Genomic DNA, 16060 nt, shown 5'->3' with positions numbered 1-16060 from the left:
TCCCTTAACCACTGATGTGTGCCCAGGCAGCCTCATCCCAAGCAGGGAACACGGCTGTGCTAGGCTGTTCTACCAAAAGGTAAAACATATATGAGCTATCAATATCTGCACATGATTTAAAGCAGGAGGGGTCAAACTCAATACTCCAAACAGCATGTATTATAAACTTCTGTGATTTTCCCTCTTTGAATTGCCATCTCAGAATTTTCCCTTCACAAACTTAGTAGCTCTATGACTGTTTTTGAAATGATATACTATTGGCTAATTATTCAATTTATATATTTACAATTTAATTCCCACCATGTATGATGAATCATCAGAATCAGTCAGTAATGCACCTGCTGACTGGATAACTACCTTCATTTAGTTTTTTGTTTTTCAGCTATTTTTAATAAACTAATTTTTAAGACTGCTAACTCTGTTAATAAAATCTCACAGAGCTTTTGAGCTTTGAAACCATTTTAATACACTTCAATTTTCCCAACAATCTGAAGAATAACAGAAAGTCCCATTATAATTGAAAAGAATAAAAAGAATGCTACACTTCAAAATGAGAACCACATTTTGGATTTCTTTTTCATACCCAGTTAACTTTATATAGCTACAGTATAATGTGATAGTAAATTTATACCCCTCCATTGTCACCTGTTCAAAATGCATTGGAATATTCAGGGTTTTTTTTCTGTTTCTAAAGTCTTCATCACAGCCTGTGTGAGAACTGGAATAAATAAGCAGCCACATTTTCCCATACTGGAAAAGTTCCAGAAGGGAAAGGGCTCTTGACAAAGCTAAAGGAGTTTTCAAGACACTTTCTATTTCCATACTCATTCTTTTGTATGCTAGGTTGCCTGCCATTATGTTTATGTAATTCTGACAGTGTTCTTAATGACACACTAACAGATTGTAAAACACGCTGCTGGCATTTACTTGTTTTTTATATTTTTAAAACAATGTCCTTCATGTAACAGTAGTTAAGCGCGGCAGAAGGACATCATTAGAGCCATGGTTAAACTGTAATTTACACCATTAGGAAGGCAGGAGCAATTTTTATTGCCTGGCAATTTTCTTGCTGAAATATTTGGACCATATGGCTCAATTTGTGTAATAACCTTAATTTCAGCACCCTTCAGGTCTGCCTCCATCTCCTACGGAATGGTAAAATGCGGTTTAGCAGAAAAGGCAACTGTCTATACTTAGAGAGTTGAGATTAATAACATGTCACGTCCTGTTTTTGGTGAAGGAATTCGAACAGCAGCCAGATGGTATCTCTACAAATAACTGTCAGGGGTCTTGATCTAATCAATACAATGTATTAATACATCTCCCTTCGCTGCTTCTCGAGGGGCTAGCATGCAACATCTGGAAAGATTGGGGGGACCGCCAAGTAGAAAGCTGATCCTTTTCAGAATCAAACTGAGCCCAATTAATTTTTCATGTATACTTGATAACTGTTTCATAATGAGCTATGCGTCTTGACGGAGTTAGGGTTGGCGGCATGAGCGGCTTGTGCTTCCTATCCCCATTCAGTCCACTTACAGAAACCAACCCATTAATCAAACTATCTGGCATAAAACTGAAATCTCAGCTCAGCAAGAGATCAATAACCATCCTTAAAAAAAATCCCTACAACCAGAGCAACAACAAAGACCCCACCACAGAAAAGGGTTTAGTGGGCAAAAGTATCCAGGCATGACATTAGTAATTACTTTAAGAAAAACCAAAACTCAGAGCCATACTCACCTGACATGCACCTAAACCACAGAATTTAATATTAGCTTCCTGTCAAAAAGTAACATTTAAGTCCATTAAAAATACACTGCCATTCTGCTTTCTAGATACAGAGGCCATCTGGCCCCTATTCACCATAATTGCTATTACAGTCTCAAAAATAATATTTATATAATGCTCTAAATTAACAGACGGACACCCTTTCCACTCCCAAAGAGCTTTCTGTTGATAAACTCATCTTCTAGCACCATGCGGATATTAGGGTCTTGCTCCCTAAAGAAAGAGGGGGCAATATTATAGGCAAGATTATACATGCATTCCAGGGCTTTTTGTGAAGTCTGAAAAGAGGAGAGAGAGAGAGGTCACTTGGCAGGCAGAAAATGGGAAACTGCAACAAGCATAGGGGAGATGAGCTTGAATGAGGCTGTGAAGCTGAGTGATGGGAATGGATTCAAAAGGGAGCAGTAAAGAGAAAGGACAGGAGGTCAGCTGAGAATACTAAACTTATCTTGCGTAGGACACCCCACGGCTGTTTGATGAGAATGACTTTGGTGACTGTAGACCTGGATTAGATTCAAAGGGAGTCCCCAGTGGTATGAGGCTCTATGCCATATTACCAATTCCCATGAGTCCTGTGGCTTGCTTTTGCTGCCTTTTTTTCCTTAAAAAAAAAAGTAGGATTCTCTGTTTTTTAAAACTACCCTTCCCTTGCTAAAATTCCCTATGAAATCTAAGCATGTGACATAACACTTCTCAGCCAATTTGAGTAAAAGGCTTTATCTATGGAGGGAAGTGGGGCTGGAGGGTAGGATGGGGGCTGGGGAGTGGCCTTTCTAATTATCAGCTGAAGAATTCCTGTATCTCTAACTGTTGGGCACGACCCTGGGGATTTTAGGAAGCTGCCCTATGACTTCACCACCAAAGAGTGTTATCTTGGAGTTGCCTGATGCAACCACTTAAGGACCTTGGTTAAATGTGAATTAAAATCTAGTCAAATCCAATTAAGCATTTTTAAACAGATATCTAATTTGAAAAACAGCTGTACATATTACCCAACAAATTTCTGCCTTCTCCTTCTTCATTCTTATTTTCTACTTATAAATGAAAAAGCATCTGCAGCTTGCTAAAATGTTGCTTTTTAAAGCTGATTTACTGCAGTCACATAACTGCGCACAAAGGGAAGAATGTCCTCATATTACATCTTCCTAACAAATTATATTTAATAAGATGAAGCTTTGTGGGTGTTTCTGTTTTGTTTATTTGGTTTTTACAAATTACAAAACATTCTGTCAGTGGTGTTTTTCTACACTGTCTGGTTAGCTTGATCTTATTATCACAACAGAAACGCAGACAGAAAAAATCACAGAGAAAAGCATAAATAAAAAGCACATATAAAAACATATACAGAGAAACAGCATATGGAGCATTTGTGCAATCTCATTTTAGTCATCACCCTTTAAGCTTTGTTGGGTGGTCCCCTATTCTCTCATGGCTGCAGGTGCACACACAGTAAAGATTACCACTTCCAGAGGGCTGCCCACCATCATCTTTCTGCCAAGAGTAACATCTTTTAAACCTGTCAAGCTGCATTATTCCATTGTGTGGGTTAAGAAAGCTGATTAATCAGCGTAAAAATCAACCACTTTCTTTGACTGACACTTATCAGTAGCAGCACACAAGAGGACCTCAGGAAAGCAATCATGTGAACAGCTGCAGCCCAAGGATGGTAAATGTCCATGCCTTAGATGTTCTGAACGTTTCATGGTCTGTAGAGGTTTCATGCTCTTAACTAGGTTAGGTGTCTGAAGACAGCCATTATAAATATCTTTCAAAAGACTTAGCTCTACATGAGTCTTTCACTCATCAAAAAAAGACTGTATAATGGGTGAGAAATGGACCTTGCACAAGGAGAAGCCCAAGGATAAAATACACCAGATTTTCCCAAATAGGTAACTAATTTATTTGTAGAAGAAATTACATATTGGTCCAGGCACTCTGGCCTAGTCAATCTAGAGTGTGGTTAAGTGTGGTCAGACATAACTGTATCAGTGGTTTTACTTCTATCTAGTCCAAAAATTTTTTGAAAGACAAAATTCTGTCAGCTTCATGTAACACACTGAATTAGGGAGAGAACATGAAAGAAAAAGAGAAGTGAAATAAACTTCTTGGCTGTAACCTACACTAATTCAAATCACCAGTTTCCTGACAACATATTAAGACCTCACAGACACCAGACAAACCTTTCCTTCCTAATTCACAAGGATTCTTTCCTTCCTGGCAGAGTTCCAGCAGAGTCTAAAGCTATGCTCCTGTGACTGCTGGAAACATCCAGGAGACAGTGAAGTGGCCTTGTTCATGGCAAGGATGGTGTAAATAGAAGAGCTGAAGCCTCTCTCTTTCTCTCTCACCATTCCCCTCCAGTTCTATTACTATGGTACTCTAAATCATCAAAGTTGTGCAACAATCCATTTCATCCTTTCTGCTCTAATTAGGCAATTCTACATGTCTGTCTTGATAGGTGAGGCTTACTGAAGCACTTAATCAGTTTCTGGAGGGGCATCATAGTGCCAATCCAAATGCTTATTTAAACAGAGCTGTAGTGCCAAATCCAGCATATTCTGCAGCAGCATGGAAACAACAGAATCTGTGAGACACAGATTGCCTCACACAGTTTTTTAAAGCAGCCTTCAATGTGAAGAAGCACTTGTCCTGTATTCATCCTGTATAAGCTTAACAGGTCCAGAGATTAAAACATGGAAAGCATTTTACATTACTGGGCTTTCCTGGCAAATAAAACAATTAGAGCAATTTCAGTACAAGCCCTTCCTGAAACTGTGCTAACATGGCTTTGAATCTTAAAAACTGCATTTAAATCAAACAATTCATTTGCAAACCCATCACATACAGCACACACATAGTAGGTGGGGATCATTTCATCGAAATTAGAAAGCAAATGTCTCTATACATGAGAGGTCACCAGTTGTTGTACATTAAAACCTTTTCACTGTTAGGCATAATTAAAATACTCTAACAGTGGTTTCAGTAATTTAAACATTGCAGTATTGTTGTAATATTTTTCTAGGCTTCAAGAGTTCACAATTGTTTGGTCCAATCAAATCTGGGAACACTGGAGAAGTTATCACCCATCAAGGTAATTACTTTCAAGTTGAAATAATTACTCCATCAATGTTAATGGTCTTTCAACTTCAATAAAGCACTCACCTGCCGATAATCACAGCTAACCTCTTGCTCTCATGCAATTCCCTCTCTATTTAGCAGGTTATATTACAGCCGTTAGAGTGGTCACTTGTCCTGAACAGCTGCTGAATTTCACTTTGATCGTCTGTGAACCATAAAAAAATTAGTCATCTGTGTATGATTTCCCCTAACCCATAAGCCCTTGCAGAGCTGAGGAGATGATCTTTTGGCTGCACTAGGGCACTGCTGAGCAGCCATCTTGTTTCTGGTGGTGGCCACTTTCCACTGCCTAGCACCAGTACAGTAGCCTAATTGACTTTTGCCCTCCACTGCCGTTTACAGCCTTCACTCATTGCTAGTAGCACATCTTCTGAATTATGGCATGCACAGGGATTGCTTCACTTGCACTCATCCTCTTTTCTTAGGGTGCACTCAATTTCCCAGGCATCTGCAATAGGCATGTACAAAAAAGTTTCACCAGTGCCTCTCCTTGGCATATTTTTTTCTTATTCTTGCGGCAACAATCTTCATTACTTCTATGAGAATGTTGCCATGTACAGTAATAAATACTTCATTGAATAGTCTGTACAAGGAAGTTAATAACTATGTGGTATCTCTAATGCTGCCAAATGTTCATAGGTCTATATGGAGAAATAGAAGTGAAGGACTACACATGAATGCATTATGTATTTTTAAATGTTACTAATAGAAAAAAACTAACTCTGGATGCATGATTCCTGATATCTGTAAAATCTGTAAAATATGGCAGTACTGGCCACTCAAAAATATTTCTGGTATATTATTTTTGATATGGAGGTTTTTAACAAGAAATCTATACTTAATATTCTGACTCAGTTTATTTGATATGAAAATTCTGTCTGCTTATAAGAACACAATCATGTTAGCCAAGGCTTCATCCTCCTACCAAAGTCTTTATTACTGCTATTCTGCATTGTGTCTACAGATTTCCCTGTCACAGCACCTGCCAAGAGAAGCTTGGCCAGTGCAGTTATATCCCATCTCCCCAAATAATGCAAGGGAAGCCAATATGTGTTCTCAACTGTTAGCACAGCTGCATCCAAACCAGAGGCTTTGCTGGGGCAGTGATAGCAGCTAAGGGATGTACTAATTTTTTTCACCCCAAGCTGGCATTGTTATGCACAAAAAAAAGCCTTTAAGGATAAGTTTGGCCTGAGTGCCTCACATTGCAAAACACATTGTGAGGAGACCTGTGCCCTGATGTGGGATTTCCCAGGAATAAGACCTATAATGCTTACACCTATCTCTTGCATCCTCTAAAAAGCATGTCGTACTTTGATCTACACTTGGCTGAGGTGAATTTAACACACTGAGACCTTGCTTCTACATAATAATAATAATTGGTGGGCACTGCCCATAACAGGCAGTTTTCCTTTTTAACCCAATAGATGCTTTTCTTTCTCCAAGTATTTTTGAACAGGTACATATTTTTATGGATTTTTACTCATCTTCCTGGCTTTGAACTCTCCTGCTCCCAATAAACAACCAAACACTTGATATAGCTGTCATGGGAATAACAGCACTACAGACCCACAAAATGTCTATCAAGAAATGTCCAAACCTACCCACAGTTCCAGCTCACAGCAGCATTTGCAATACAGCAGTTAAAGAGCTGTGATGCTTTGATGACATCTGGCAGTCACTCATTGGCTTTATAATGAAATCAGCTCTGGGTTCTCTGTTCACAAGCTTAAGTCCTAAGTTCACAAGAAAGAGAAGCTTGCTTTGACAATCTAGGCACTTTGTGCAGATTTCTGTAAATGAGAACCTTCTGAAAATCCCTTTCCCTATAAACACACTCATGTTAATCCTTTCAAGACACTAAAGATTCCTGCTTTAGAGGGTTAAAATGAACTGCAAAGACATTGTGGGAGACACTTGTGCTCCTGTAACCAGTCTTGACTTGACTTTGCTCTGCAAATAAACCAGAATGTCAGTTTAACTTGCTGTCACCTAACATCTGTCACTACACTCCTGGCCAAACAAGCTAAGGAAATGGGTGACACTGCTCCCTAACTGTGAAGGATCAAAATGGCTCATGTGTGTGTCACTTGCTTTTAACAGTGCAGGACACCCTCCTTTCATTTCAGGGGGAGCAACTTTTGCTCTGAGAATTGAGTTCTCATTTTTATCTCCACAGGCAGTGTAAAATTTCAATGGGTCATAACCTTAAGGTACCAGACAGCCATACCTTTGACATATTAACTCAAATACTTCTTAATGGGAAATAAATAGTTGGATTTGGGGAAGTCTAGTGATAAGTATAGGGTAAGTCTGTTAAATTGTTTGAAAACCCAGAAAATGCTTCTCATTTGTCTCTGAAATGGATGGAAATGAAGCTGTTATATGAGAACAGTCTGCAGGGACATTAGCAAAGGCTTAATTTGTATCCTGCAGTGTCACAAGGATTGTATTTCTCCTCTAAGTTTTGGTCAAGCTTTATGTCCTGGGGCAAGCAACCAGGGTGCAAACAAGAAGCGCAAGGGTGGGATCAGCCACCGACATTCTAGCACTGGGGTTTTTTTCCTGGAATAGTCTAATGGGATAAGAATGGAGTCTAACAGATTAAATAAAGGACCAAACTCATTGCTTTCTTAATACTTTAAGTCTTACTTGTAACATGGAAGCTTGTGAGAGAGAATGACTAATGGCATATCCCAGGAGGGAGCTCCAATAGAGATGCTTTAGGAGATTAAATGATTTAGCCTAGTACCATGAAGGCTATATTTTAAAGGGGCAGAAGTTTAATCATTGGAATTCTAGTTCCTTCAATAAAATGACATTTTAATTAAAGTATCTCATTCACAAAGCTGAAGTTAAGGGTATATCAGCAATTTCATGATAAAATTCTATTTTTAAGCGTTTCTAACTTTAAAAGTTGGTGTCCAGGTTTTTGCCTGCTGGGATAATTGACCTAACCTCCTGCAGATATCTTTGATAACATGACTCCATGCACTTTATGTCAATATCTTTGATTCAAAGCTTTAGCTGTTCTGCTATATTCAGAAGAGGTAGGATCTCAGGTCCTTGGTATAAATCAGCAACAATTCCACTCAGTTAATGCATCTGCAACAGTTTCAAGTAAGTGCAACTGATGGAGCAGATGTTCAAAAAGATTTGTCCCCAAAGGGTAGTATAATATTTTAAATAAAAATGGGTAGCAAATACCATAATTGAGCCATGTTCAAGACAAAGGACAGTAGAAAAACCATACAAGCCAGCTTTCCTGCATTGCTACTAGAACAGCTATACATATGCTGACAGAATGTCATTTTGATTCAGGATAGTGTTTGGGGAAAATAAAGGATTTTGGAGCCAGGAAAATACTAATTCAATAAATAATAGCTTGTTAATCTAAAAGGCTTTTAACTGATGCTGCTGAAGAAACACGCTGTAGCAACATTATTTAAAATACCATTTTGGTAGGTTTTATTGCCCACAGTACAACCATCTTGGACAGTTTCTGTTGTTGTTGGCATGCTTAGAAGACACTGCAATGCATGACCAGCCAGGTCAATTCTGATGCTCAGAACACATTGCATGCTGCTGAAGCAGAGCAGTAGGAGAAGCCCTGGCTTTTCACTGGTTTTAAAATCTTAGGTGCATCATCACAATTATGATGGTGGTAATTTTTCTTACAAGAAATTAAGTCCCAAAATGCCACTGAACTTTATAATCCCAATCTACTTTTTTAAGCCTGGCATGCTGTGCAATGTGAATGCAACTGCTTCAGAAGGCAAAAGTACATTATTCCTGTAACTCCGTTCAGAAACTGTTCTCCTTTTCAGGAAAAAAAAAAAAAAACACCAAACTTAATCCATTTAGGAAGCTAGACACAAAACTGGTCTGAAACTCTATGATCAAGGGTATGTAAGATTACCAAGCTGGAAACTTCTTCCATTGTGTCATATGGAGATTTGGCTGAGGAAGTTAAAAAAGGTTACTACCAGGTATTCCAGAGAAAGCTTTTTGGGATCTTACTTGAATTGCCAACCACATACTTCAAAATTTGGATAAACAAAGAATTTAGGGGACTTCTGGTGTTATTCAATACTATCATGGACTAAGAAGATTCTACATTTATGAACTTGAGGTGGCAGTGCTGAGGAAACCAAACTTTATTACAACCTCCTTAAACTTTTAAAATTTCTTTTCAGAAGACAACAAAGTACACAAGCTGTCCTAATACACAACAGTTCAGTCCAATAATTTATAAAGTGTCTTGCTATAGGAAGACTAGAATGCAATATACGGGGGGGAGGAACATTTGTGCATTTGTGGTAAATGCACAAAACACAACCATTTCTGTCACTGGTTTACACAATGTTGTTAGTCAGTTCACAAAACAATGTGTTTTTCCAAATCTGTCCTTTCACATACTGAATAGAAACATGAAAAGAAAGCTAAGGGAAAGACAGATCAGCAGGGCAAAGTAACATTCCAATATAAGTACATGAATTGGAAATAAAAGTAGAACTGCTTTTATTACTGATGAGTTATGAGGGAAACATGCAAATGGGTTGCATATATGAACTATGTAATTACTAATTAATTCATTCACTTTATGATTCCAACTGAAATAAAAAATTAATTCTATACAAGGAGGAGTGATATTGCTGTTCTTTGTGCAGGTACTGTGAAACTATTTTGTCAATCAGACAAAAAGTTCAGGATGGTATTTTCAGAGCAAGGCAGACAAATGCATTTGCTTACCTCCTCCAGACATGACACATCCAAGCTTTTGAGTAATCTACTTGCCTCTGCCTGAAATCCAATGTTAGCATGAAATGTTTCAGTCTGCATGGGGCCAAACACAAAATTTAAGCCAACAAAACACCAGGTAATTGGAAACCTCACTTTTCTTGCGTTGAGGGAGATTTTAAAATGCAACAGAGATCAAAGCAGAGTGAAACATCTAAAAACTGGTTTTGTGGCCCAGTTCTTACCATTACAGTGAGCGCTGTGACAGCTGGGCTGCTGAGGGTCGGGTCGCTGTGCTTTTCTTGGTAGACCACTCGGTACAGAGAGATGAGCCCGTTGGGGGAGAGCGGCTGGCTCCAGTTCAGCCACACCGAGTACGCGCTCGTGGCTTGTGCCCAGGGGGCTCCCAGGCCCCAGGGGGCAGCTTCCAGAGTCTGCGCTGAAGCCCACAAGCTGTCCACAGAGCCCACGGAATTTTGAGATCTGGCGCGATACTCATAGAGGGTAAAAGGCTGGAGAGCATCGGAAGCATCAATGAATTCCAAAGGTCCTTCAGTCCAGATGAACAAAAGCAGCTCTTCTTGACTGCCCACAGGACGTCTGGAATGAAACCAAAACCAGTGTGTTTAAAATAGAAAACTGCTTCTGCAGTCCCACAATAGGTAATCCTAAAGTTCCAAGTTCAGCTTGTATCTCAGAAAAATAAAGAAATTATTTCACATTACACATGCACAAAGAACTGACTACCTATCTTTGCATCTTAAAAGCATTTCCCTGAATTTGTGTTAGGTTCTAAGTAGTGAAAAAGAGATTTTTGAAGCAATCAATGATTCTCCTTTATCTAGAAGAATACTATAAAACATGGCAAACAAGTGTGCTGTCACAGTCCAAGGCAGCAGAGCAGCAACACAACAGCATGTTGTCCTTCTAGAATAGAACACACCACAAATGAAACTTTCAGAACTTGGAACATGAAATTTTAAATGTATCTCTATTTGCTAAGCAATAACTTAAACGGAAATATGTGTGCAAGTTTTTAGCATTTGTGAAAATCAATTTATTTACTGAGGTACTCACCTCAGAAAACCTAATTAATTCAAAAATTGTGACCAACTTATTGGAGAAAAATGTTATCTAGTGAATAAGGGATAAGTATTCTATCATGCTCTCAAAACTAAAGCTGTGCACTTTCAAAATCTGATTTTCTCATGCTAAATATCCCATTGTTTCTTGCAAATTGAATAAGTAATCCCTTGTGCATAAACTTAGCTAAATTTGCAGCTCTACCACCAAACCTCATTAAAATATCACACATGTTTTTTGTAATAAACAACACATTTTTTCCAACACTGTTTTTGTTTAAAAATGCAAACCTAAGATACATGAAGAAAATTCACTTTATTGGTTTTTGGCACAATGGGTTTTTCTTTTTGTGCATATGTACATATATGTATACATAGACACACACACACATATATATGTGTATATATATAGCATTATTACTGCAGATATGTTTGCCGTGGACCTGGTGTTATTCTGAGTACCAGAGATTACAGATGATCCTCAGCCCTTTTGTAATATGCCCCCTTCTTCTATATAATTTACAGCAGTTTTAATAAGCTGAGTACTCATCTTCAAAACAGAGTTATCAAATCAATTCTTTCACTTGGCATAGAAATGTTTGTGTGAAATTAAGTTGGTTACATTTAAACAGTGTGATAAATCTCAGTGATGGCTGGGCTGTACTGCACATGAATTTAAGTATTTCCCCTACTCTTCACAGGAACCTTGGCTTTTGCAGAACATAAAAGCACTTTCACCCTCCATGCCAACAACAAAAATCCAAATTACATTATCTGCCACTTTTATTGCAAGTAGGGCAAATTTGCAGAAGTAAAATTGGTTTGTCTGGCTACTGGGTGTCATCATCACTACACACACACCAGAAGTTGAAGAACATTTATTTGGCAAGAGAAAAATCTGTATTTCAAAGAATGCTGTAGGATTTTATCTTGTTAGGTCAAACCAGGAATTAATGTAATAATAAAAAAGCATTGATTTTTTAAAACTGATAATATTAGCTGCTTGTAATAATATATTCCCAGGTATTAGCATGCAAATATGAATAACATAATGAATGCAAGTGTGTACACAGCTGTTTATTCATCCTTTGTGTATATGCATATATAAGGCAGGAACGAAGACATTATTTTCTCATACGAAACTGAATAAGTTTTCCTAAATTCTGTGATAAGCAGATTATATGGACACTGTTATGTTTAACACTGGATATGTTAAAGTGTGATTTCAAAAAAAAAAAAAAAAGAAGAGTGTTGAGGTACAATATCTCTGTCATAGTGAAATAAGCAAATTGTAAGATATGTTGATACTGAGGGTTGGTTGGCAAAACTGGGCAAAGACTGGCAGATAGAAGAAGCAGGAAAGATTCCCTAGAAATTCTTGGTCTGTCTGTAAAATTCAGGGTCCAAAATTTCCCATTGTCTCCAAAATTCCAGCAACAGTTTTTGATACAATTGCCCATGCTCTATTATCATTGCAGGTTAAGCCTCCTGCAGACCTCTCCCTTGGATGCTGTTCACTGACGTAATGCAAGACATATAATTTTGAAAGGTGAATCATTACTACATCTTTCTTCTGCACCTAAAAATATAGTCTTTTTTCTGTGTACCCAAAAACATGTCTAAAAAAATCTCTGTAAATAAGGGAAAAGAGAGTACATTTTAATACAAGAAAGTCACATTTAATGTGTCTTGCTGACCAAACAGTATGGGACTCAAATAAATACATAAATTTATGTTTTATAAATATTCTACACTCTGTGATAAACAGTTTTTTCACGTTGAATGATCAAATATGCCACCAACTGTAAGCTGATTCACAGGCAAAGCTGTACACTGTAGCCTGGTTAAGTATTTAGATCTTATTACTGCTGAATATTTAATGAATGAAACTTATGGTTAGGTAAATGGTTCCATCTGTAGTGCTAAAAACCAGAATATCTTCATGTATGAATAAACTTTGAACAGAAGTGGTAGAACAATCTGTAATCATTTCAATCGTTTTAAGATTTAAGATTCAGCTGCTCATTTAACTGGAAGTATTTCTTGTGTACAATGAGCTGCAAAGGAGAGAATAACATTTCCAGGAGCTGGAAGCCGTCTCTTCATCTGCATAGTCTGATTTGCTGCTTACATTCATTTTGAAGATGTTCGGATAGTTATTTCTATAAGGGCAAATTCTCCCTGCCCCAGTGCCAATCTGAGGCAGATGACACAAGAAGGAGGATATAATCTCCTTTGTGACAGATAACTCCAGAGCTGTGCTGCAGCCACGCCGACTGCAGCGCTCGCCCCTCGGCTTCCCTGCGTGCGCGGCAGCGGTGAATCCCCCAGGTCTCCGGGGTCAAACCAGAATTATTCCTCACATGTTTACCTTTCACCATACAACTAAATTACATGTTTTTGCAGTGCCTGCTGCTTTCCTTAACCGTGAGTTAATTTTAGTAATGTTACAAGTCTTGGGGTAAAATTCAAACAATCAGGGAATTACGCTGTCAAATGTGGGGGAACAATGCAACATTAGCAATGCTCCCCCTCTGCAGTTTCACATTTAATTAAACAAAGAAACCTTACTTACATTTGTATTCAACCAATCTACACTAATGTAGCTTTCATAATTTGGGGTATTTTTTTAAAAACATGAGTTTTGATACAAAAAAAAAAAAAAGAACAGAAGGAATTTGAAGTTATTGCATGTAATATACTAGTTTATATTGGGTATTAGATCAATTACAGGTATAAATAAATGCCTTCAGGAGTTCTCGTATTCAATGACATAACCATCCATAGGGATTCCTACATTAAACCATCCTGTAACATATGTTCCTTGGAAGCTGTCTTGGGTACAACTCATGGTTAAGGGTATACGATTAAGCAATGAATTAATCATAAAGAGTCAGTCTGGAAGCCTCTCCACTGCAAGTCATGACAGCCACTGAGACATGTCTTCTGTCTTAAACTGCCTTTTGATTTTTCTGCTACATTTTCACCAGCACGACTGCTTAGCTAATGAGAGCTACATTTCAATCTCACAAATGTACACTAAATAATATAATCTTATTGGGCAGGACATAGACAGTTTGACAAAAAAATTCAGACACTCTCTTAAGGAAGTAACCAACCGAAATACTTCAACTTTTACAGGCATTATGTTTGTAAGGGCCACCTCATGTCTCTCCTATACAGTGCATCCTGTTAATCAACAGAAAGCAGTACCATTAGCTCATGTGACCTACAACTTACTAAAATGCAGCAACAAATATATATATAATCTATTCTCATAATATTTTTTTTTCAGAGTAGCAACTTCTGAGGTTGGCAGAGCAATGTTATGTCATGACAAATTGGAACAGAACAAGATTAGATGATTATGTCATGAACCAGATCTTTTCTTGTTCATAAACTCTTCTAAGTTGTGGTCCTTGTTAGAAAAGTTTAAAAGCCTCAGATCTGTGTTTAAAGACACTTTAATAATCAAAGAAACTATCACCATCTCCTCTATCATAAAATAACATTTAAATTTTTTGGTTTCTAGCAAAATGGCTGCAAACTTGGGAGTAGTATTATGATGCTAGAGGAAAGCACTAGCACTGCCACTTTAATGCAGAGATCTGCACACACACACTAGGTCCCCAAGCATTCCAGGTTTAGAGTTAAATGAATTTATTTTGGTGGTGATGCAGTAAGAAAGAGGCACATACTGAAGAAGAAATTACATTCCATAACCTCCCATAGAAATACTGCAGTCTTGCTGCTATAACAATGTAAGGCCATGTGTGGCTACAAAATGAAAAAGAACTATGTGCTTACATCCCATTTCTGATTTTTTTGCAGCTATCTGAGAAAGATTTGATATTGTTGTTGTCTAAGCACATTTAAACTTCAGCTGAAATAACTGCCAAGTGATTCATGCCTATGTAGGTGAATATACTGATTGTATCTGGAGCCCCAGTGCGCCATTTTCATTTCACTTTAAATAAAAAACAAAATGTATCTATGTCAGTCAGTGCCCTTCTGCTGTACTCAGAGGTATCAAACAGGCTACAATTATGATTGTGAAGTGATTGTGTCACATTGGAGGAAGGTTTATTGCTTTTGAGTCTGCTAGGCAGTAACACATTCTGTTTCATATTACTCTTTATATCATTGTTTGGCTGTGACTAGAATAATCAAGTGCCATCAAATGCTGTCAAATTCAATTTACAGTATTTTTCACTGAAGCAGGCTTTCTGCATTATATTTCCTGTTTTCCCTTTCTATGGTTGCCATGGAATAGCAGCAGTAATCATCAGCTTTATTTACAAAACCAACAGAGTGAAGACATGTCTTGGGCTATAACATGCACTTTATTCCTCTTTATGCAGGGGAGGGACTTGGGGTTTTGATCAGACAATTAAAAAAAGGCAAACAAAAGGGTATTTCAAGACAGCAGGAATTTTTAGAGACCACTAACGTCTTTGAATGAATTGATATTAATTATCACTGAGGATTCCAAAAGGTAATTGGATTTCCTGTCTTCTCAGTCACACCTCTAATATAATAAAAAAGTCCCAAACTCTTTGTGGGAGGTTAGGATCAACCCAGCATGTGTTTGCCACACATACTTAAGAATTGGAAAACCCAGGAACTTTAGAGTTTAAATCCCTCTCAAATATATGGCTTGAGTTTTATATTCTCTGACTTCTGAAGCCATTCAAGAAAGTTGCTGCAGTGAGCTTTTAACAAAGGCTCAACAGGCACAGCAGAGATCAGTGCTCTGCTAGTTTCATACTGCCCTGAACACTGCTATCTGTACAGAAAAGTCCTCACACAGGGCTTAGGAAACTCCTCACAGCAAGTGAGAAAGCATCAGGCAACAACCTACACAGGGCAGATGAACACAAACACCAAGGTACATAAACAGATGCACTGTAATCACTGTCCAGATTACTTACGTAGGAACATAATTTATCCTGGAAAATTGATCTGTTTTAGAAACCTAGATACCTTTTACTGCTCTTGAAAGTCTCAGAATTGGTGAATTACTCCTCTTTCCATTACAAAATTCTCAACTGTCTGTCCGAGAAAATTGAAGTTTGTACCTAGTGGTCCTGGTAAGCACAGTACAAGTATCTATACTACAAACTTTTCCTAAGATTTTTTTGTTCCTTTGAATTTTAAAACGTACTTCCACATGCTTTTTTGTCATTTGTAGTTCAGGAAGATGGTTCTTGCTTGAGTTCCTATTCCTAACATGGCCATTCATAGATCAGCTTCTCACCTTAGCATTTGAAAGGTAATATATACATATTGTTTCAAATATACTTCTACACTTT

General features: G+C 37.8%; 1 protein-coding gene across 8 annotated transcripts in view; it reads right to left on the bottom strand.

The window, feature by feature from the left end:
- USH2A (usherin) overlaps window positions 1-16060 on the bottom strand; it is a 382808-nt gene that overhangs the window by 47483 nt on the left and 319265 nt on the right. For all 8 annotated transcript variants that reach the window (XM_074537084.1, XM_074537083.1, XM_074537085.1 and 5 more), the window contains one exon: window positions 9912-10266. In XM_074537084.1, coding sequence (XP_074393185.1) covers window positions 9912-10266 — 355 coding nt within the window. The remainder of the gene's footprint in view (window positions 1-9911; window positions 10267-16060) is intronic.

The sequence above is a fragment of the Zonotrichia albicollis genome, chromosome 3, assembly GCF_047830755.1.
Source record: "Zonotrichia albicollis isolate bZonAlb1 chromosome 3, bZonAlb1.hap1, whole genome shotgun sequence".
NCBI classification, from domain to species: domain Eukaryota; kingdom Metazoa; phylum Chordata; class Aves; order Passeriformes; family Passerellidae; genus Zonotrichia; species Zonotrichia albicollis.
The sequence above is the reverse complement of the archived record's forward strand: the minus strand, read 5'-3'. Positions and strand labels throughout refer to the sequence as shown.